Below are 23,697 nucleotides of genomic sequence, written 5' to 3' on the forward strand. Positions count from 1 at the left end.
TGACTTTTTGATTTCACTCATGAACCCATTCATCAAATTTCACTGATCAGATTATGAATTTCTTAAACCTATTTTATTTACTCTATGGCTGTTGGCTGGATGACAATAAAATCAAATGATCTGTTCCCAGAATGGAAAAAGCTACTGCAAATTGAGAAAAATGTGATCGCAGCAACATGACCTCTGCTTCCAGATAAATACTGGATTGTAAATTTAACCTTGTTGAATCTTGTCTTTCTTCCTTGGAATTCAACATAGCACCTTTGTAGCTGATAATTCTACTTTCAATGACTATTTGGAAAAACTATATTACGAACAGTAAAACTCACAAATGAGGTTAAAACAACAAATCATAGTTACAATTGTATATACTACTGCTATGCAATAAATCCCATGGTTAAAAGAAAAGCCAGTCAAGAAATAATCTTAATATCTTGGCATAACAACAGAAAATGTCTTATCGCACCTTTAGATTATCAGGTACCTCAACATCTTTGTTAAAAAAAAACACAGCTCAGTGATTTAGGTCTCTGGCTCCAGAGCCAGAGGTTGGGAATTCAATTCCCCACTGTGCCTCCTTGACAAGGGGGAACTCAGTGATCCATAGAGTCCCTTCCAGTTCCTGAGTTCACAGATTCACAAGACTTTTTGATTTTAAAGCAACGGCCAAGCACCAAGCACAGCTTCTCCTGTGAGAATATTAAGGGTTTAATACCGTGTTTCCCCCAAAATAAGACAGGGTCTTATGTTAAATTTTGCTACAAAAAACGCATTAGGGCTTATTTTCAGGGGATGTTTTATTTTATTTTTCATGTACAACGATCTACATTTATTCCGAGTCATGTCATCTTCTTCTGGTTGCTGCACAAGGGTGGAGTTTCACTTAACTGGGGCTTATTTTTGGAGTAGGGTTTATATTATAAGCTTTCTGAAAAATCATACTAGGCCTTATTTTCAGGTTAGGTCTTATTTTCGGGGAAACAGGGAAGGAGTTCTTTCGCAGGTTTTAGGATGTCAAACTAATCCTGAATATGAGTGAACAATTATAAAACAAGGGGGAAAGGAGGAAACCAGATCTCTATACATGGTATTTGTTATTCTGGCCTAAATGTGTATTTTGTTTCTACTTCTTAGCATGGGTGTCAGAAACCATATACCGGCCTTTATGTTGCAAAGGCTAAGTTAACATCTGGTGAGACTTCAACTTTGGTATTTTCTGCATAGTCCTGACACGCGCTAATATGGTTTTGGCATTTTCATTTTACGGCAGTTCTGTTCAATTGGCATTCCTGTGCTTTTCCAGCCATTCAAAGACATCACAGGGAGCTGTATCAAACGAGGTATATATTCAAACTGAAACCCTGTCAGCCTTGGTGGGCTTGTCTCTTCTCAAAGCAAAAAAGATCTTAAATGGCTTTGACATGTTCTTTTTCTGACAAACTCATCTTGCTTTCAATTTATCACCTTCTCTTCCTCCAGGCTCTTGTGTAATGGGAGAGGCTGAGTGATCAGCTCTGATTTTGAAGTCCAAATGGGAATTTCTGCATCTCCTCCTCCTTCTTCTTCTTTTAAAAACCCACACTTAAGTCACTTGTAGCAAATATATGTAAACTTTCTAGTAGGAAAAGAAAGAACCCCCCACCCCACCCCCAAAGCGCATCAAAATTGCCAAGGATGCAATGCCCTGCATTAAAATATGCAGGTTTGGCTGAGTTCACCTGAAGAAGTGAGATTCAGATTTTCAAATAATTTCAAATGTCATGAATGGGCGGGGGCAGAGAAAAGAAAAGCTTCAAGGAAGTCAATAGAAGCTTGAAAGTTTGGTGATTATGTACAAACTTTACTGGCCAGTCCTTTATGCCACCAATTTACCTCTAATTGATTTACAAAAGGGGGTATAGCTCAGTGGTAGAATATGACACACACACAAAGATGCTGGTTCTGATGCTAAAAAGAATTTTAGCCAGCCTCTGAGCTATGAACCTTCTGCCCCACAATCTTACATGTCCATAATGCTTGTATTACTGGTATGAAAAGAGCTGCAGCTTGACCAAATGACCCGATCAAAACTCTCAGCTCTATGTTTCTTCAGAAGTAGGGGTGGAGGGGTAGATGGTAGATATCACAAGTAGTTTATCTGAGATGGTGATCACCATTCCTGGTGGCAGTAGCACAGCTTCTTCCCATTTCCCCTAAACCATTGGCTATTGCCAATGGTATCAGCAGCAGCAATAGTGTTGAGAGTGCAGCTGCCATTTTGCCTCCTCCACCATTTTGGATAAATTATGGGGCCCTGTGTGTGTTACAGAGAAGGAGGGAGATGGCAGCTGCCCTACCACCACAAAGACGTTGGAGAATATTCCATAAAATCATGTCCTTTTTTAGCACCAGAGGTGTGAAAAATAAAAAGCTGAGGGAATTTTCTTTGGAAAGCTTCTTCTGTGAAAGATAGTCTAAAAACAACTTCTCTAGGGCCTTCTCTAGTCTATATAATCAGTGGCTAAGAAGTTAAGACAAGAAGACGTTACCATTTTAAGTGAGCCAGCTTCAGGTGGAAAGGGAAGAACTTTGGCCCAGCTGAGAAAAAAAATCCTGGAAATAAGGAGTCTTCACAGAAGGTAAAGAAATCATTCCCATGAGTTCTACAAGGTAATTTCCTTCTCTGTGATTAATAATTCTCTGACTGCGCGAGGTTGAGGTGCGAAGAAGGCAATCAGGTGCTTCTTTGGCTGGGGCAGGTCCTCTGCTGGAGTTGTCAGGAGGCGTATCCGCTGTGGAAATACAGGCAGGGAAGCAGACATTGTCTTTGTTAATTAAACTGTTGGACAAACTAACATCCAATAGCAATCTGCATTAATTGCTGTGGGCAAAGGCATTCCAAGAGCTAATCTATTTCACTTCCTAATGAATGCTTACTGCAATATAAGTATAAAAGAGGAAAGGGGAAACAGCTTAACATTCCAATCAGTTTTGCCTTTAGGCTCACTTGTTGTTGACATATTGTAATAAGTACACAATAAACAGCCAGCAATAGTTATGGATAAGTTGACAGATGCCATGATTCTACAAGTACAGGAAGAACAAATTTTAAACTTTTATAATAACAAGCACCTTCGGGAATTGCCAATTTATTGTGGCAATGATCTCTTCACACAGATCTAGTGAATTTGTTCAATCATGCCCATTCCACAGATCAAACTTTTCAGGCACAAAAGATGTCTCCATCTTTTCCTCATTATTAGAGTTCCAGAGGCAAGCAGAAACATTGTCACTTTACAGATTGTCTCTTGGATTTAATTGGTAACTCTGACGTTCCTACCAGTGCCTTCTAAGCATAACAAATTTACAATTTTTCATGTAAACATAATGTCTCAAATCAGGAAGAGGACCATTCTAAGGGGGTTGAAAACTTAAATTTTTACAACTTCTCAGAAAATGGAAGGGTGTTCATACAGTTGCTGTTTTTCATTCCTCACTTGTGGAATTCATTCACAGAAGACAGCTTCCTCCATCCCCCACCTCAAATGATTTTGTGAACACTACTGTCAATTATTCTGTCATGGTATGTTCTTTATGGACATGCGGTAAGGTGATATCTCTCTCTCAGTGAAGAGGTCAACATACTGAGATCCTACCTCCTCTTTTGGTCTCCTCAACTTTTCTCAACCCTTCCAACACCCCTCTTATTCTTCTTGCCCCAGTGGTCCCTTTTATTCAGGATGGGCAATTTCCTGAGGCCTAAGAGGCACACCAATTTACCTCTAGACTTGGAGAATGGCACTTGTTCTCATACCATTTTTTCTTTTAAAAACCATTTAAAAAAAAAAACATTTGAAAAAGGTCCTCATGTCCCCTGCTGGCCATTTTTTAAAAAAAGAAAAGTGGCAATAGAGGACACAAGGGGCTTTGGGGAGGAGAACACGTAATTATTTTAGTATGGGGGGGAGGATAGGGGCCCCCAAGGATGCTTGGGTGGAACAGTTTTGCTCCTGAGAGCTGCATGTATAGGCTGAGATCTGTCCACCCCTACCTTAAACCCCAACCTTAAATGATTCATTTCACAGGCAGACTTGAAGAGATTCTAATGCATAGTTTCTTACACTTTCCAGCTTCTTCTGGCAAAAAATTTATTGGCAAAGCGTCAGCCATCTATGGGCAACATAGCAAGCTGCCTTATGCCAAGCTATCAGATTGATTCTAAAAAGAAGGATAGCTCAGTGGTTTAGGTATCTGGCTACGGAGCCAGAGGTTAGGAGTTTGATTCCCCACTGTGCCTCCTTAACAAAGGCTGGACTTGATGGTTCATAGTTTCCCTTCCAGATCTGCAGTTCTAAGATTATTATTATTATAAGAATAAGAGAACAGTGGTGCAGTAGTAAATGTGAAAGCACAGATACTTATCATGATAGTTCCCAAAGCCACACACTTCAATAAAGAGAGTCAGAACTAGGCAATCCAGATCAATAAATTAGGAGCAGGTCTTTTGTAAAGTTAATATGACTTAATTGCCCATTCAAGATCAAAACACCTCAAAATACTTAGCATTAAAAATAGGAATACGTAGCTTGCAACCATATTCAGTTCCTGGGGAAATCCATGTCTCCACCAGCTCTTGTGACAGCCCCACTGAAGCACAGAGGAAACGAGGGAGACTGAAGGGTGTGTGTGAATGATATCGTAACCCCTGCTATTCAGGAAACTGACTGGGCTCTGACTCCGTAAGTCATAGCCCTGGCTTCATTTACAGTATATGGCTACAAACGGGACCTGGAATGAAATACTGCAACATGCTACGTTCCTGCTCACTGTTCCCATCAATAAGCCATGCCCTTTTTCAAGATACATGAATGGAAAACCTAATGGGGTCAGCAGTGATGGATACAAACAATCCAACACCCACAAAAAGCCCAAATAGTAATTCAGAAAATGATCAGCTTTCTCACAATTTGTACAAGAAACACTTTGTTAATTATAAAACATCCCATGTGTTCATAATAACATAACCACCTATACACACATACATAATCAACAACAAAGAGAATCAAAAACAAGTATCAAATACAACAGCACCCTTAAGAAATGTCAAGGAGTACCAGTAAGCTAGTTGGGTCTTTGTGGATGCTTGATTTTTTGCATGCTTTTAGGATACACCATTGTCCACTCCGCCTCCCACCTGGTTTTCCATTCCCACTCTCAAGAAACAATAAGCATTCAGTGGTCTCTCTCCATGCCCACTCCTTCTATGGCTTTCTCAGAGTTCATCTTCTTAGCAGTTTAGTAGTAATAATAATATTGTGAGATCTGGGGTTTTCTCTTGCTTGTAGAGTCTTCCTTATAGCACCAAGTAAGGATGGTGTTATTTTGCCAGCTCCACCTCTCACCAGCTGGTATGTGTTGCTTTTCTCCTACTCTTTGTGCAATCATCTAATTACGGCAGAAGGATGGACTTCCCTTCTCTGCCTCTTCCAGCAGCTGCCCACTCAAAGGCACTGCTGCAGGAATCCCTGCCCAATCTCATTGTCTGAATGGGCAGCTGCTGGAGGAGGTGGAGAAGGGAAGTCTGTGCTCTTGCTGCATGATTGCATGAAAAGCAGGAGAAAAGTTGGCTGATGACTGGGGAAGCCAGCCAGGGGTCGTAGGAAGGAAATGCATTGCACCTGTAGGGCCACACCAACGAAACAGCATGAACCTGTGAACCAAGGTTCGTGCCCATGTATAGGGTAGGTTGTGGGATATACTTTTAAGGATTTGGGATCTGGATGGTATCAACAGTTATGCTTGAGTTGAACAACATTGGTATTAACATCACTTTTCTAGTCTAAGGTTACCTAAACACCTAGATTTTCATGTTGGTAGGGTTAAGTCACTTATTTTCAAATCTCTTCTTGATACTTATTTTTATCAATATTTGTAGTTTTTTTCCCTACCTAAACATCGTGTGGGATTTGCAGCAGGCCAAATGGCTTTTTAAAATTGCAATTATTGCTTTTATTTTAGTAGCAGGTTAGCTGTTTGGGGACATTTGTTCCATTTGTTCATTTAATTGTTTCATTTGCAATGTTTGTATGTGTTACCTATATTCCCGGTGTTGTTTGTTATGGCCTTTGGCTAAGGCAACAAACTGAAATAAACAAGCTACTTCAGTTTAAAGGGTTTTATGGTCTCACTTCTTTAATTTATTGTTGTTATGATTTATTGTTATTGTCTAAAGCTTCTTCCACACTGAGGTGGTGGCAGTTCCATGAGCTAACAGTGCAAAGTTCTTAGAGCTAGCAGTGAAAAGCTGTGGTGGACAGAAAGTTTCTTTATTTCCCTTCTCCTAAATTTTTTTCACTAAACTCAATAGGATATATATATATAATATTATAGTGTTAATGAACAAACAAGTAAGACTTTAAAACTGGTGAGGTAATTCTTAGAGACTCTAAAGGTCTTTTTCCTTTTCATTCTAATGTTAAAACATGAGGTATGGTATATCACCGACATCCCTTATTTACTTTGAGGCATTTGGAAACCATCAATTTGGAGCCTAGTGTTCTTCTTGTAATACCTTTTTGCTTTTCTCCACAGAAGTCAACCACTTGTCAAAAAATGCACAAACAACTCAGTCCTTGTCAAGTGAACCACCTTCCTTCAGTCTCAGTCACCCTGTAGATTCCCTGCGGTACGATGTGCCTTTCTTGTCACACACATAAAGACATGTCCTTATACACTACACAACTGTCAATACACCCAACTTGGTGTTTCAAACAACGATTTATTTTTCTCTTTTTATTCTTTCCCATTGTATTTCTACTGTTTGTGTCTTTCGCCTCCCTTGTGAGTTTTGCCAAAGGCTTTCTGTCCTTTTCTTCAATGTCTGGGGCTTTGCCTCACAACTTGTCCAAATGAGGTGGATATTAAATCAGTGCCAACATACAGCCTGTCATTTTTTGTTATGTTAAAATCCACCGAGAGTAAACAGGGCCCTCCAGGCACAACACTACCTTCTCAGAGGTTGGATTAGGAAGGATACCCTCTGAAAAGTTCATTCTCTTCAATGCTAGTGTAAGATTCATCCACCTCTTCACCACTGCAATTTGAATTATTTCACCAAAATACACATATAAATTCATCCCATGAGATGCATATCTCTGCAAGACTGCGGTTTTTCTTTGTCAAAATAACTGTTATACCATAAGCTGTAGATTTCAATGAATAGTAATGTTTCCTTTAAAATCCTTGAAAGAATTCAGATATCCCAGCACATGGTCTGTGTGAACCATAGTTTTAGAACTCAAAACAAGTTTTGAGCTTCCAAATCTACAGGCAAATCCTGGTTTAGAATCACTTAACTATAGTTGCAATCTTTATCCGAGTCTTTAGAGATAGTTATAATGATGGCTGATTAATTTAAACACCATAGCTGGCAAAGACCATGATTTGTTGATGAACTTCAAACTATGGTTTCCACTTCTTGCTTTCCAACTCATCAGTTCAAACACCATTCTAAATCATAGCCACATTTCTTAAACCATAGTTTGGCACACTGGTTGAAATGAACCAGCCTTGTTTAGTGGTCTTCCATCTCAAAACAGAAGTAATAACTCTGTCAAATTATGTTCTCCACCCAAAGTGACTTTCTCCCACTAGGAAAGGGTACTCAGATATCACAGATGTTCAGCAGTATCAGTACATGTCTTATAACCCCAGAGAAGAGCAACAGTTGTGGGACACAGAAAACACAGGCCTTTCTGAGTTTCTGCGCGCGCACACACACACACACACACACACACACACACACACACACACACACACACACACACACACACACACACACACACACACACACACACACACACACACACACACACACACACACACACACACACACACACACACACACACACACACACACACACAAACTGACTGAAATCACCCACCAGCACAATTTCCTGAAAGACAGTAGACAGTCCTGCTCTATAGCCAAGCTCTATTCTGTGTCCTCAGAGATGCAACCCTTCTGTTTACCTGCTTTAATGGTCCTTTGGTTTTCAGGAGGATGAAGATGGCGTAGAATGGAATGCAGACCATCGAGGACACTGCCATTATCCAGCCCACAGCAATACCCCATGATGGATATTCATAGACATTGTTATACTTGAGTGGTGTGTATCTAATGAGTGAAAACAGGAAGGTTGCCTACAAACAATAAAAAAGACAGTGTGACAAGTGTGATCAGAGGCAGTCAACCAGAAACTTGTATAAAGCAGTTATTCAGAAGGAAAGGAGCTACATAACTAATGTGGGACCCCTTTACTCATCTGTTTTGTCTCTTTGAGAAGGATGATCCAAGTTGAACTTTGTTTGGTCCATAGTGAAACAATTGTGAAGTTCCACTCCTGAACATGGGATTAAGGCTAGATTTAGCTTTTGGGCTTTGAGCAAATGTACTGGGATGCCCAAAGCTGAGATGATTGTAGAGAGTTACATTGAAATATAGAGTGAGAGATTTCCAGCCCAGAGGTCAATGGCAGGATGCTTTATTGATTAGGCAAGGCAGAAGCCTAAATTTCTAATATTCTCCCATAATTCTGCCTGCCTGCCTGCCTGCCTCCCTCCCTCGGCTGCCTTTCTCACAATAAGAGGACTCAAGGTAGCTCACAGTATTTAAAAGAATAGAATTAAAAGCACAGTAAGTTATATAATAAAAGAGCAATTAAACTATAAAACTGATAAAAATACATTGAATACTTTAAAACATGTAAAATGTTAAAAATGATTTTAATATTACAAATGGCATTCCGGGACTTCTCTTGTTCCTTCTCCATCTATTTGATTATTTTGTATCTGTTCTGTTGATTCTTAGTTTAAACATTCAGCCATAAACCAGAGATGCAATGAGCATTAAAAAAAATTTAAATCTCAGTCATGGTGTTTTTCAGAATCTTAACATGCATGCTGAGATTCTTTGTTGATTCTCAAGGCCATGGTCTCATATTTCTCTTTCTTTCCTCTCCTTGTTTTTTTCTTTCCTATTGTTCTATGCAGGAAACTACCAAATTTTGCACTTCTCAGTGCCCTTTCTGATGAGTTGAAAGGTGCCATTTTGTGCAACTTGACTTCTCTTCCCCCTAAAAATGACCAGGAAACTTGAGGGAAATCCTGCAAAGTTTCTCACAAAATTTCTTGTGGGGAGAAAAAAAAACTCAAAGACATTTTTCTGCAAGGAGAATGCAGAGTAGCATTTTTCTGCATGGAGAATGTGAGATTCATATTCCTGCATAAACTACGTTGAGTATCTAATAAGCTGGAAACATAGGATATAGTGGTGCCTCGCTTGACGAGGACAATCCGTTCCAGCAAAATCGCTGTAGAACGAAATTGTCGTCAAGCGAAAGTAAAAAACCCATTGAAATGCATTGAAAACCGGTTCAATGTGTTCCAATGGGCGAAATACCTCAGCATCCAGTGAAGATCGTCCATAGGGCAGCCATTTTCCAGTGCCTGTATAGCGAGGAATCCATCATAAAACACAGCGGGGAGCCATTTTGCACAGCGGGCGGCCATTTTGAAGACCCGACGATCAGCTGTTTTGATCGTCATTAACCAAAAAATTGGTTCCCAAAGCAGGGGACCAATCATCGTCAAGCGATTTTTCCCTATTAAAACATCATTTTGCTATCGCTATAGCAATCGCAAAATACTCATTGTAAAGCGATTTCCTCGTCTAACGAGGTAATCGTCAAGCAGAGCACCACTGTATAAATATTTCAATCAATTGGAAAACAAATTGCAACAGAGAGACAGAGAGAAAGACTGTTTGGGGCATGGGGTACATTGGGCTACAAAGGGTCTGCTGAGGTTGGAGGAGGAGCGATGTGTTATTTGGCATGCTCCTCTTATCTAAACATCAGATGACCCATTACAGCCCAATCTGTTGTTAGTTAAGCACTTCCCCTGATAGTCTGTGGAAGGTATGGGGAAGTGAAAATATTATTTTTTACATTGCTCCTCTCTCCTTCCATTGGTGCCATTCTGTTTCCTCCCTCATCTCCCTGCTTCCCTTCCCTTGTTCTGCACCCATGATGCAGCTGGAAGCTGAGGCTGCTGGAGGAGGCTATCTCCTGGCTAAACTGGTTAAATAAGAAGCATGCCAACAAGGATGCATGCTCTACCGCTGGGCCAGAAAGCTTTTAAAGGGGAAGGATAGATCATTCTAAGTAGAAACACTTGCAGATGGGTCTTTTTTTCTGATCTAAACCGTGCCATCAGCAAGCCATATGCCATATCTATATACCAGTGTGGACAGGCGACACTGATAGGACAGGCCACAGAGATAGAAACAAGAGATAGAAAGATCTTCCTTCCCACCCCAAGTGGAGAAAAGTCAGTGTTCTTTTCCTTCTCAGAGTCCAATTTGTACTTGAGAAGAACTAGAGAATGCAGGAGACAATCCTGTTTGCAATGCTTTGCCTCTGCAAGTAAGACAGGTTTTTAATTTGAAACCATATGATCACAAACATTTTTAACATTGCAACAGAACAGCCAGAAGCTCCTTATACCAACTGTAATGTTAACTTTCAATTCCCATTCTAAAGTGTGTTGATTATTTAAGTAAGTATGTAAGTAAGTAAACAAACAAACAAACAAAATCAATAAATATTTACCAGGCAAACTCCAGGTGTGAGAAAGAGCCAGCAGTATTTAATCAGGGGCCATGGGCGATAACCAATCATATCTTCAATATTGTCATAAAAGCGGTTAGCGCCTTAACAGCAACGAAGAAATAGAGATATTATTTTTTAGAAATAAAATAATCCACATATATCTTTGACATTGCAAACTTCTAAAATAGAAACCAAATGCTGGAACGAGTATGATAAAAAAATAAAAAAAATTCACACATTAGGTGCCTTGTGGAGAACATCTGCCTTCATTCTGGGGTGAATCCTGCTCTCCAGACCTTGATCCACAAGATGCCGGGGATCCCGTCCTGTACTTTATCTGTACGTCTCTATTCCTCCTTTCCTTTAGGGCAATGTGACACTATTATTAGTCGCAGACTGCATTTCCCAAGTGACTGCTCTCCAGATGTCTTTGGACTCAAATCCCCACGGGCAGGCTGCCTGAGGAAAGTGGGAGTTATCCCAATAACTGGAAGGTGCCAGCTTAGTGAATCTTGCTCAACAGAGAACCCATTTCATCAGCCTTATGGATGACCAGGATTTTGAGCCTTAAATCCCCATACAACGGTCCAACTCTTTCAAGTCACCCCACCACAGTAGCTAGAATGTCATGTGAAGAAGATTCACCGAGATTACTTGATATAGTCACAGTGGTGACCTGAGGCACCATGCCACAGAAGGTGAAAAAAGTGCCAACACCCTATCTATTCTCCCTGCTGGTGCCATCTCTCTGTCCCCCACCCCCCACTACCCACAGATCCCGTCCAAGGGGAAAAAAAGGAGCCACTGCATCAGGCACATCAGGCAAAACACTGGCTCCGTGCAAAAGTATGCTGGACCAGGAAGCAAAGAGCAGCAAACAAGAAGCAACTCTTACGGCAGCCAAAAATTCCAGCCAGTGGGCAGGAAGGAAGGCAGTTAAAAGGCAGATTGTGATAGCATATGGTGACAAATACTGCAATGTAAGGGTGGAGAAGGCAAAGTTCTATGGGTAGGAGAGAAGTGATGTGAATTGGGGCCAACAAACATCATTGAAACACCTTTCACCAAAAACTGAGGCATGGGGGCTGAAAAGAGAGAGAGTGGCAGCGATGGCGCAATTCATCACTCTCAGTCCCCTCCTGCCTGAGGTGGCTGCCTCACTTTGCCCAACAGTAGGGCTGAACACGAACATTCAAAGCAGTAAATTGAGTTATCAACAAATCTGAAGGAAAAAAATTAATCCTTTTTTTCGGAATTATGTATTTCGGCATTTATATGCTTCACTTGCAGCAGTAACATTCCCAAGGCAACTCACTCAAATTATACTAAAACAAAAATAATCACATTGAATTAATAATAAAACTATACATAAAAATCATAATATACTCCATATTAGAATGCTAGAACATGAACAGCATTATTCCATAGGGTCCCTTCTCACTCTGCAGTTCTAAGATTATTATTATTCTGTGCATCTCAAGTTGAAAGTCCCTAGAATTCAACAAGGCTTGCTGTTTTATTTTAACACATTTCTATTCTGTGCTGCAGTATATACTTCCCTCACAATTGTAGAAACTTAAAAAAATGTGTGAAAATTCATCTCTTTTAACTGGATTTGCATATAGTTTTACTGATTGCTGTGATTATTTTAACAGCTTTATTATAATTATTATAATGTTATTGGTTCATCATCTGGCTCCCCAGATGTTCTTGGACTGCAACTCTCAGAAATCCTGGGCAGCACAGCTAGTTGGGAAGGATTCTGGGAGATACTTTCCAAGAACATCTGGAGACCCAAGGTGGGGACCCAATGGTCTCGTCTGTTTTGATTTCCCTTTCAGTCTGTTTCAATGATGTTTGTGACCCATCCTGACCACTATCTTTTTCAACACAAAATCAAGAGGCAGCATAAGAAAGTAGAAAGCCAAGACAGCAGAAAAAGAAAGTAAATAAAGAAGAAGAATGATGTGATAGAAAGAGGGCTATTGCACTTCTCTCTGAACACATCCTATCCCTCCTGTGGTCAGGCACTTGGCTGACCACAGGAGGGACAGCTTGACAAAGTCCTGCCCAGTGCAGTTGTTCTTACATTAAGTGAAGGAACAGATTACAATCAGGAAGGCTGAAGAAGAGAATCGCATTATATCCTTCCATTCATGAAAGGTCACACCAATACAACAGCAACTGAGAGCAGAGATCCCAGTCTACACAACTGAAGCTGATTTTCCCAATATAAGTTATAGCAGAAAGTAATTACCAGAAATCCTTCAATGCACACCCGGTGCCATTCTTGTTGTGAATTACTCCCCAAGATTTATAAGTGTTATGGCAGAGGTACAGAGTCCTTGACTCTTCAGATGTTGCTGGACTACAATTCCCTCCATGCCTGGCCAGTGGAGGCTGGTGAGTCCTATTTTACAGTGATGGTAAATCCACTTGTAACTTTACACAAGCTATCAAAGGTTCTGAACCTATTTTTGGACATGATTCAGCACCTTGGGTATTGATATCTTTGCCATCAAGTCACTTTTAAATTAAAGCAACCTCACAAGATAGTGACCTCCAGAGAGTATTAACAGCCCTGATTATTTCTTACAAATGAAATACCATGGCTATCTTTTCTGAGTCAAGCCATCTCACATTTGACCTTTCTCTTCTCCTGCTGCCTCTAACCTTCCCCATTACTGTTGTCTTTTCTAGTGAGCATTGTCTTCTCACAATATGCCCCAAAGTAGGGTAAGCCCAATTTAGTCATTTTTATTTCTAGAGAGAGTTCAGGTTTGATCTGATCAGCACCTCCTACAAAGACTGGACTAAAACCTGGAACAGATTCACTGCCCCTGTGGAACTGGAGTCATCAGCCTCCACTGTCCTAACTATCGGCCATGCTAGTTCACAGGAAGTGGATTCTAGTTATATCTGGAGAGCAGTGCACAGAATTGCTGCCTTAAACACCTGACACACTGCCAATTAAAAACAAGAAGAAAACAAAGTCAATTAAAGAATGTTCAAGCAAGATTTCATTCTTATACACTTAGAGGTGTATAGTCCTGCGGCTGAAAAAGCTGAAAACTGATCTTTGTGACTACAGAATGGATCGACACATATAAGACTTAAGATGAGCGAGACACCCAATTTCCACTCCACAGTTCCAGCAACAAGAATTCTAAAATGTACATAAAACCTGTGCTTAATAATGTAAAGCAAATGATGTGTATTGTTCGCAGTTGATGTTTGTTTCCTCATCTCATTGTTATTTTATATTTCTAAAATAAACTACTTCCCAAGGAGGGTGGGGGAAGAGTACGTTACCATGTTAGAACAGGATTCTAACACTTCTCATCTGCTGCTACTGTGTTTTATAAGGTGTTTTATGGGTTGTTGTCCCTTTGTATCAAGTTTTCAGAGAAAATGTTTTCTTCTTCCTTTTATCTCTTTCTCCATCACACTCTTTTATATTCCATAACAATAGCGACTGTCCTCCTTATCTGATTGAATTGGACTGTTTTAATGGTTTCTTAGTGGTTCTAGCCACCGATTTTATTTTATGAGTTTTCCAAAAGCTGAACTGCATTACATGGTATCGCTACTGATGGAGTTGGACTAAGGGCCACTAAGGGACGATGTGGCTTGCTCTCCAGGAAAAACAACATGACAAGCAATGAACCATCCTGGCCGAATTGCTTACCATAGGAAGGAGCAGGAGGAAAGTGTTTGCTTCCCCCTCTTCACTGTGTTTCAACTGCTGCTTATCCTGAGACTGCACAGAAAGGGAAGTGCATTCTGGCCCCTAAGGGTGGCTTGTGGACTGACTGAGAGCTCCAAAATTGGGGGTACCCCCTCTTCCTTGTTTCTGTCCATGGAGTTTTCTTGGCAAAGATATTGGAGTGGCTTGCCATTTCCTGCTCCAGGTGGATCGCGTTTAGTCAGAACTCTCCACTATGACCTGTCCGTCTTGGGTGTCCCTGCATGGCATAGCCCATAGCTTCTCTGAATTACTCAAGCCCCTTCGCCACAACAAGGCAGCAATCCATGAAGGGGGCCCACTCACTACCTCTTATTAAATTTGTAGGCAATACTTTTGCTCTGTTCAGACACTTGGAGCATGGGGATCAGGATTGGGCACCAGAGGACCAATCTCTCACCCTGCTTTACCACTGAGAAGAAATATTGCTAGACCTCAGTCATAAATGTAGCTCCAACAGAGCTGGCGTTTTGCTTCTTCAATTTTCTTGAGAATTAAAAATCAAGCAACACATTTCAGCTCTCATTTTCATCTCCAAGCTCTACAACCACTCAACCAATCTAAATCTGTTATTTTTGTACAACCAAATCTCCCACTCAGTTTTTGGGACAAAAATGAATCCGTTAAATGTAATCCAAGATGCTCAAAGAAATGCAGTTCAGACTCTTAAGATCAAGGGCCAACATTTAATTGCTACAACCAAGCAGATTTAGAACTCTTGAACGAATTCCTGAATAGCGGGTCAAACTGTACACAAATCTCATGAATCCAATGAGATTTCTGTAGCTAGGGCTATCAGCTGGACTCGGGCCCATGTGCTCCACTGCTTGATTCTAAGCTGCACAGTCTACTTTCAGATCATAGAGATTTTAATTACTGGCAGCCAAAGTCACAATGATGTGATCTGCCCTCAGAGCATTCCTACACCTGGTCTACTGTGCCATCCCAGAAGTTTTTCCAAAGGAATCTAGGCAGATCAGAAGTCAGGAATAACATTCCATGATAGAACCATAATGTAATATATCTTACTAGAAGGACCTCATTAAGTGCAATGGGACCCTAGAAGCGGTAAAAGAAAGCCAGAGAGTGAAAATCTCTAATTAAAAGCAATTTGAATCACTTCTATTTCCAGTTAGCAGCTAGATTAGCATTTCTTCCCCCTAACCCGCTGCCTGCAGAAAATGTTATATTGCAGGGTTTCAGCCAAGCCATCAAAAAGCAAACGGCAATGCAGCAGAAAACAACAGAAGCTGACATGAATGGATTTGCTGATCCTTTTGACCAGGAGACTGGCAGGTTCTGAATAGCAAAATATGAGGAAAAAATTAATGAGGCTTAAGGAGCCATCAGTTCACTCAGTCAACACTGTGTTGTAATGAAAGGGAAGTTGAGGGATATGCCAGCCTCTCTGCCATTCCCTCCTTACCCCCTACTGTCATCCATCTGGAAGGATTATGCCCACTGCTAGAGAGAAAATCTTCAAACAACTCCTTAAGGAGAGCTTTAATGAAATAAACTGAAATGCTGGCTGTTATTCATGCCGCAAAAGGAACAACAGTTGAAATCACTGGCATAAAGAAGCAAACTGTCCACCTTCAACAGCAGCACTGCCTCATTGGTTCAGAAAATGACCAGTCAATATCCAGAATGTACTTAAACCAAGCCCTGTTTTCTTTTAAGCTATATGGTTACAATTTTCTTCATGAATTTGCCCTGCACGTTTCCCCACATGCGTTTCTAAGGCTGATATCTTATACAGTACTTACTTGGAATAAAGCAGTGGGTTTGTCCGCAGAACATAAACACACAGGACTGCACCCAAAACCCAGTTCCCTGCAGGTTTGTAACAAGATGGAATCATCAGCTTCAGTTTGCGACTCTAAAGCAGAGGTGGGCACTCTGTAAATGGGTGAGGTGCACTGGAAGCAAGGATTTCAATAAAAGCAAGACCTTCTACACAGAATGGTGAGAAGGCCCAAATGCTCCCTTACAATGACTATGTCTGAGCCAGGAGGTGAGGCTGAGGAGCCTAATGCCGAGGGAGGCCCAGAAGGAAAAGACAAGAAATCGGGCCTTCTCGGCGGTGGCTCCTCACCTCTGGAACAATCTACCTCCTGAGATTCGCGGGGCTCCCTCGCTGGGTACCTTTAAGAAGGAATTAAAGACATGGATGTTTCGGCAGACCTTCCCATCACATACAGTGGACCCTTGACTTACAGACGGCTTGACTTACAGACTTTTTGAGTTACAGACTTCTCTGGCCGCAAAATTTAGGTTTGACTTGCAGACTGAGATTTGACTTACAGACCAGAAAAAAACCAAAATGGAACAAAAACGGCCTGTTACGGGATTTATCGGTTTTCAATGCACTGTAGGTCAATGGAGACTTGACTTAAAGACTTTTTGACTTGAGAACCGCCTTCCAATACGGATTAAGTTCTCAAGTCAAGACCCCACTGTAACTCCTGACCCCCTTTCTTTTTCTTTACTGTTCCCTGTTGCACGTTGTGGGTTGTAATGTAGTGTTTTATCATTTAGAACTTTCTATTTATATTTTATTATATTATTGTTTGACTGTTAGCCGCCTAGAGTGGTCCTCACCCAACCAGATAGGCGGGATATAAATAATAATAATAATAATAATAATAATAATAATAATAATAATAATAATAATAATAATAATAATAATAATAATAATAATAATAATAATAATAATATGGCTCTGTATGCTCAGCAGCCTACCTGGGCTACATTTTGCACACTGTCTAGTGGAACAGCTTATGACAGGAGGAAGGCCGAGCTGCCTTGCACAGTATGCTCTTTTCTTCTCTACAATTTCTGGTGGTCCTCCAATGTTCTTAGAATTTGCAAGGCACAAGGCATCATCATCATAAAAAAAAAGTATCCCTAATCTGTTTTTAAGTGATCCCCAGTAGGCATTTTTTTGTTTAAAAGACCGTTGCCGGCAATAGTAATCCCAGTAACCAGCACAAAATGGCCAGTGGTCTGTCACTGGAACAGAATCCAACTTCTGACTATGCCTGCTAGCCACTCTGCATGGTTGTCCAACCTGTGTCGTTTGTGCCAAAATGATATGCTAGCTATACTTTAATACCCACATATACTATACTGCACCTTCCTGGTGCAATATATATTATCTGTGGGATTAAAATATAGTTAGCACAACATTTTGGCACAAATAATTCAGGATAGCTCAGTGGATCGGATACCATGGTTGCAGAAGCAGAGGTTCAGAGTTCAAGTCCTCACTGTGCCCCCCAGGAGAGGGACCAGTATTACAGATTCCCTGTAATATATGTGCAGCAATGGGGTTACATGCACTGCCACCTCTGTAGCCTTGGGCAAACTGTATGGTCCCAGAATGCCACCATAAGGAGGGGCCAGTCAATCACTTCTGAGTACTTTACAACTGGAAAACCCTAGGAGGGAGGACCGCCATCAGTTGCAATTGACTTGACAGCACATAATTTTAATAGCACATTTCAGGTATCCAGAGCATCTGTGAGGCGCCTAATCTTCTTCATTTCCTTTTAAAAAATGTCACTTAAGAAAGACTGTTACTAGACAGGACCAGAAATAGGAAAGCAACAAAATTCTGCATTGTTACATATCCCACAGATTCCTCCCTTTTGTTAAATTTCTGGCAAGCTCCTTGCTTTTAATATCTGCATAGCATGCAAACAGAAGATCATTCTTTCCACACTGACAAATAGCTGTACTTATTGATCTGGGCTGGTACAGATGGCTAGGACTTTTGTTCCATTCAGTTTGGATGAGAACATGATTCAAACCTGTACGTTTCTTCATGAATTTAAAGGAAATAGCTTGAGATTTTGAAAAAAACTATACATGGGAAGAAAGTGAAATGTATGGCTATGTACTATCTGAATCAGAGACATCTCAGTTCACAGCAACCCTCTACTGTACATGAGAGGGACACACCAGCGCTCTGTCTGAATTTGTCCAAACTAGAGGAGGATACATTTATTTAAACACACAAGAGCCAGGTCATGGATCCATTCCAAAGCCACCCACATCATTGCCTTAAGCATCCTTTCACCCACTGCCAACCCTAGTTATCTAAGACTGTAATAGCTTTAACCCACTTACTTTCCTAGCAGGAGGAGTGTCAGTTAGATTTCTTTTGGAATGATTAATCTCAGGGTTACATGTACACTGGCGCCACTTAGAAAATGCTCTCTGAGCTGTGCTATTGCGTCATCTGGCTTCCAATCTAAAAAACGCATCCTTGTATGTCAGATTTTTTAAAAAAGAAGAAGAAGAAGCAGGATTCCACCTTTACACACCCAACTTCCCACCCACCCCGTCCCTTCAGGCTCTTCCCTTCAGCAAGTGTCAACTGCATCAGCCATGCGTCAGGTGGAAATGCCAAGGCCCTTTCACAGAAATAAAGCCACACACAGGAAATCCTCAACTCTTTGTAACAACGTCTGCTTGACAGGCAGGGGAAAGCTGCCAGGCTGTGGGTGGCATCATCACGACTGGCAAACGGCAATCCTGAAATATGTGTTTTTATTCATGACACTTGTTGTTGTATATCGCAGCATAAGCTACGTTGATCTGGGCTGCCAAAGCAGGGGGTCCTTTGGGAAAGCTGCCCGTCTACATATGGCAAGTTTCATATGGGGTAAAATTTGGAGTTAAGTGGAGAAGCTCAGCATGAATGATTTCTTCATGTTTACACACAGCAAGCCAGTGGATCCTTTCCTGATAGTTTGCAGCTGCAACATCTCATTACAGAAACAGCTATGAAAACATTATTTACTTTTTAAAAAGTCCCACTTTGGCCTAACTATCTACTCTGACGTTAACACTGGGAAAGTGTGGAACACCAGATTATTTTTATCATCCTTCATATACCACTTAGGCTACACAAAGTGTTTTAACTGTTTTATCCACATCTTTACAACCTGAGATCTTTTAGGAAACTATCATTAGTTCCCTTGTAAATGGAGAACCTGACCAGAACTGCTGGACAGCTCAGCAGCTTAAGTCATTGACTTTGGAGCCAGCGGTTGGGAGTTCAATCCCTACTGTGCCCAATTGAGAGGGGCTGGACTTGATGATCCATTGGGTCTTTTCCAGCTCTGCAGTTCAAAGGTTATTACAGTATTATTGTTATTATACAGATCCAGAGGTTAGGAATTTGATTCTGCCTGAGTCTTCTTGAGAGATGAAGGACTTGATGATCTATTAGGTCCCTTTCAGCTCTGCAGTTCTAACATTATTATAATTACCAAGAATGCTTTCTGAGATCAGTGGTGGACCAAGATCTATCTCTGAGTTAGGGATGGCAACGTTATCAGCTTGGTTTTCCAGTTTTGGAAATTTGGGGTTGCGGGTGGGGACTCATGAATAATTAACCGAACCACAATTCTCTTCCAACCCTAGGGGATGAAGAAATCTACCAATCGCAATTTCTCCCACTTTCAAATTTCGGCAAATTCTGTTTAAGAATAAACTGAAACAAGATTCTAAATCATCTCCAATTTTTCCACATGGAAATGCATCAATCAGATCTCACTCAAGATGATCTACGTCACTGTAAATAGAATGCTGCTTTGGGCTCAGCATCATCAACAATGTCTTCCAAAATGGAGTATAATTTATTCCAGGTCTCCCCAATTTGAGTGTAATGGAAGTTGTAATTCAACAGGGAGCCTGGTTGTAGAAGGCTGGGTTAAACCAATTGGAGGAATGCCGCACTCTTTGCCTACAGGGAGTCAGCTTCGTACTGGGTCTTTTCCAACATTAAAGGTTAATTGCTACTTTCTAACAGACAACCACATATTTGGGCATACCTATATAACACAGATACATGATGGAGTATGACAAAACAAAGCATTTCTTCACACAAGACAGAATTAGTCCATGGAGTTTAGTACAAACACTATATGGTGATCACCACTATTTTACTTACTTACATGCCTAAAAGGAGGTGCATTGACGGATAAGCTACTTATCAGTGGCAATTGGCCAAGATAAATCCATGTATGCCACTGGGTATCACTAAGTCAGAAAACAGCAGGGGAAGGATGCTGCATCCTGCACGTGGACTTAGGAAGAGCACAGCAATATAGGAAACCACCTTATGCTGAGTCAGACCTTGGATCCATCTAGAAGGGTCCCCTGGGAGATCAGGCATGATTCTTTCCTAGCCATACCTGTAGACGGCTGGGGATTGAATTCAGGACCTTCTGCATGCACAGTATGTGGTTTCCTGCTACACTACAGCTCCTCCCACACACAACACCCAATATTCACTGGTGGGTCTGGACCACAACATTCTTCTTACATTCCAACACAGTATCAATAAACACTCTGTTCTACATACCATAAATCCATCCAACACAGATGACCTCAAAGACAGCAAGGAAGAGAAGGCACGTGCCGCTTGCTGAATAATAATCAAACAGCTGGAAAATGTACATTCCACCCTGCAAAAGGAACAAAGGGTAATGGTTGAACTATGTGTAAAGGGCCAGATCCAAGGGTTTAAAAAGGGGGAGGGAGGAATAAGAGAAAGGTTATATATAGCATGTTGTGTTGACTAATACAGAAAGAGGCAACTTGGCATAAATTGTGTGTGCGCGCATTTTCTAGGAGGCATGCCAAGTTGTGTACAGCTGTGTACAATATCACCATGGCAGTACGTTGTCGAACGTGCTTGTCACTTTGGCTGGGGGAGTCACAACGCAGTTTTCCTCCGTCTTGAAAACCTACACATATCTACAACTGCACCGTCACTCCAAGAATTTATTTTAGATACTGTATTTATTTAGATATTTTTAACCCGCCTTTCTCCTTAAAAAGGACCCGAGGGGGCTTACAACAATTCAAAGACAGCATTTAAATGTCGGATTTCTTTTGGAATGATATACACTGGTGCCAGTTAGAAAATGCTTTCTGAGCTGTGTTATTGCGTCATGTGGCCTCCAATCTAAAAAACACATCCTTGTGTGTTAGATTTTTTGAAAATTGATTTTTTTAAAACATTAATTGATACTGCTGCCCAGGCTTTTTTTCCCCAAACTCATTCTGGAATGCATTAACACCTGTGTCAGAGTAAGTAGTGTCTGTAGGGATCTGCAGAGTTTGCTGAAACAGATGCAAAGTACATCTGGCTTTGAAATTGCCTGTTGTAACTTTTATCAAATATTGGTTCTGCCCAAAGGGGTTCGACTAAGAAAGAGTAGGGCTGCAATCAAAACTCTTCTTCGCTGCCCCATGTTTTTATTTTTGCACTGCATTAATCTATCATGATGCCACCTCAAAACATTTTAAAATGGTATAAACTGGGGGATTTGTTCCCCTTCTCACCTGTCACCAAAATATCCACTTGAGCATTACCCAGCAAAGTAAATACAGTGGTGCCTCGCTTAACGAGCGCACCGTACAACGACGAAATCGCATAGCGATCCCTTTTTTGGGATTGCTAATGCGATCGCTCAACGACTTTTAGATAGGGCGAAACTCGCTTTGCGAAGATCGGTAAGCGTTTCACTTACCGATCTTCACAAAACGAAGCCCCGACGATCAGCTGTTCGGCGGACAAAATGGCCGCCGGAAGCCCCAAAATGGCCGCGCGCAGCGTTTTCGCGCCCTTCCCTCGCTTAACGAGGGCGCGAAAATGGCTGCCGACCATAGGAAGCATTGCTGAACGGTGAGTAAAGGAGCCTTTTGGAACACATTAAATGATGTTTAATGTGTTCCAATGGCTTTCCCTGCCCCGTTCAGCGATGTTTCGCTATAGCGAAGGTTAATCCAGAACGGATTAACCTCACTATGCGAGGCACCACTGTACTACATCCCAAGTGATGCCAAAACCTGGGGCTGGGTGATCAGTCAAGGCACAGAATTAGAACAGGATGCATGGGACGCGCCTTCCCAGATCACGACCCCCCCCTATTCCACTGCCCTGCCCACTCACCTGCTATCACATGATTTAAAAGATATTGGGAAGGCTGCTATACTACAAAAAGCCATATTTTTCCTATACTGTAACATGTTAGGATAGTTAGCCGAACCTCAACAGCATTTGAAAGCACAAGCTAGAGTTCATTCACGCGCATTTACTGTATATGCGATTCCTATAGCCACTGGGAGTTTTTACATCCAAAAATTAATATGCATCATATGCCAGAAAATGTTTAAAGCACAGATAGCAAACCTGCGGTCTTCCAGATGTCATCTAACTACACATCCCACAGTCGCCGACCAGTGGCCATAATTACTGCTGTTGATGGGAGCTGTAGCACTTAGAAAATCACAAGGAGTTACAACATCCAACAGACAACCTGGTTTGAAGGCTAAAACAGGGACAGCTGTTTACTTGAGTCAGGCACCAGAAACCAGGGACTTGCTTTGGGGCTGAAAGGGAACTATATAGCGTATGTCTGCCTCTCATATAATCATGCAATGTAGTCAGATGGGTCAAAATTCTGGAGAGTAGTTCATAATATTATAACACTATAGGAATGAGGTTGGACAGACATCCTTAACTACAAATTCCATTTTCTCCCCTCCCCTTCCTCTGACTTCCCCCGCTCACCTCAGTGACCAGTAGCAAGCCAATCAGGTAGCATACAATCGCAATGAACAGGATGAGCAGCTCTCTGCGTCCTTTCCTTCGGAAGATTTCAGGATACAAGTCAACAACAGCTGTCACTAAGCTCTCGACACAGACGAACTGTGGGAGAAATTATATCAGGAAACCCAGATTCCAGAGATTTTCTGTCTCCACCTTCCTTCCTTCCTTGCTGTCCGTCTCCTCCAATATATGCCTTACTGGCGTAGCTTCCCAGCTGCATCTTCCTCTAGCCACCCAATCTTGACGAACGCAGGGCTGGGCCTGTGGTACACAGCTGCAAACCACAGATTTTCACACACTTGCAATAGCATCTAAACTTCAGAATCTGTGCAGAATACTTCCTCTTAACAGCAGGTACCTACAATTGCCTAGGCACAGACCAAAATGACTGGAAGCCATAGCTGGAAGTATTGGTCACAAGAAGAGTCCACCATTTTAGGAGTCAAAGATTGGGACTTCGATTCCCCACTGTGCCTGTTTGACTGGGTCTGGAACTGATGATCCATAGGGTCATCAGTTCTAAGATTATTATTCTTATTAATTCCAGTTACATGTCTATAAAGAGACCTTTTGCAGAGACCCTGGAGATCTCAGGCAGGGCCATTCACAATAGAAAGCACTGGGCAAGACGGACCAACTGTATCTCCTGTGGCCAACATGCAGCATAATGG

At 41.4% G+C, this 23,697-nt stretch overlaps 1 protein-coding gene across 2 annotated transcripts in view; it reads right to left on the bottom strand.

Moving 5' to 3' along the window:
• Positions 1-795: 795 nt before the first annotated feature.
• The window catches only part of SLC6A12 (solute carrier family 6 member 12), a 78,204-nt gene continuing 55,302 nt past the window's right edge, over positions 796-23,697 (bottom strand). For both annotated transcript variants that reach the window (XM_020789051.3, XM_072999876.2), the window contains exons 11-15: positions 22,988-23,125; positions 20,771-20,873; positions 10,650-10,750; positions 8,011-8,181; positions 796-2,771 (exon numbers count right to left, since the gene is read on the bottom strand). In XM_020789051.3, the coding sequence (XP_020644710.3) occupies positions 2,643-2,771; positions 8,011-8,181; positions 10,650-10,750; positions 20,771-20,873; positions 22,988-23,125 (642 nt within the window). In that variant the 3' untranslated portion in view covers positions 796-2,642. The remainder of the gene's footprint in view (positions 2,772-8,010; positions 8,182-10,649; positions 10,751-20,770; positions 20,874-22,987; positions 23,126-23,697) is intronic.

This window comes from Pogona vitticeps, chromosome 5, assembly GCF_051106095.1.
Source record: "Pogona vitticeps strain Pit_001003342236 chromosome 5, PviZW2.1, whole genome shotgun sequence".
In the NCBI taxonomy this organism is placed as follows: Eukaryota; Metazoa; Chordata; class Lepidosauria; order Squamata; family Agamidae; genus Pogona; species Pogona vitticeps.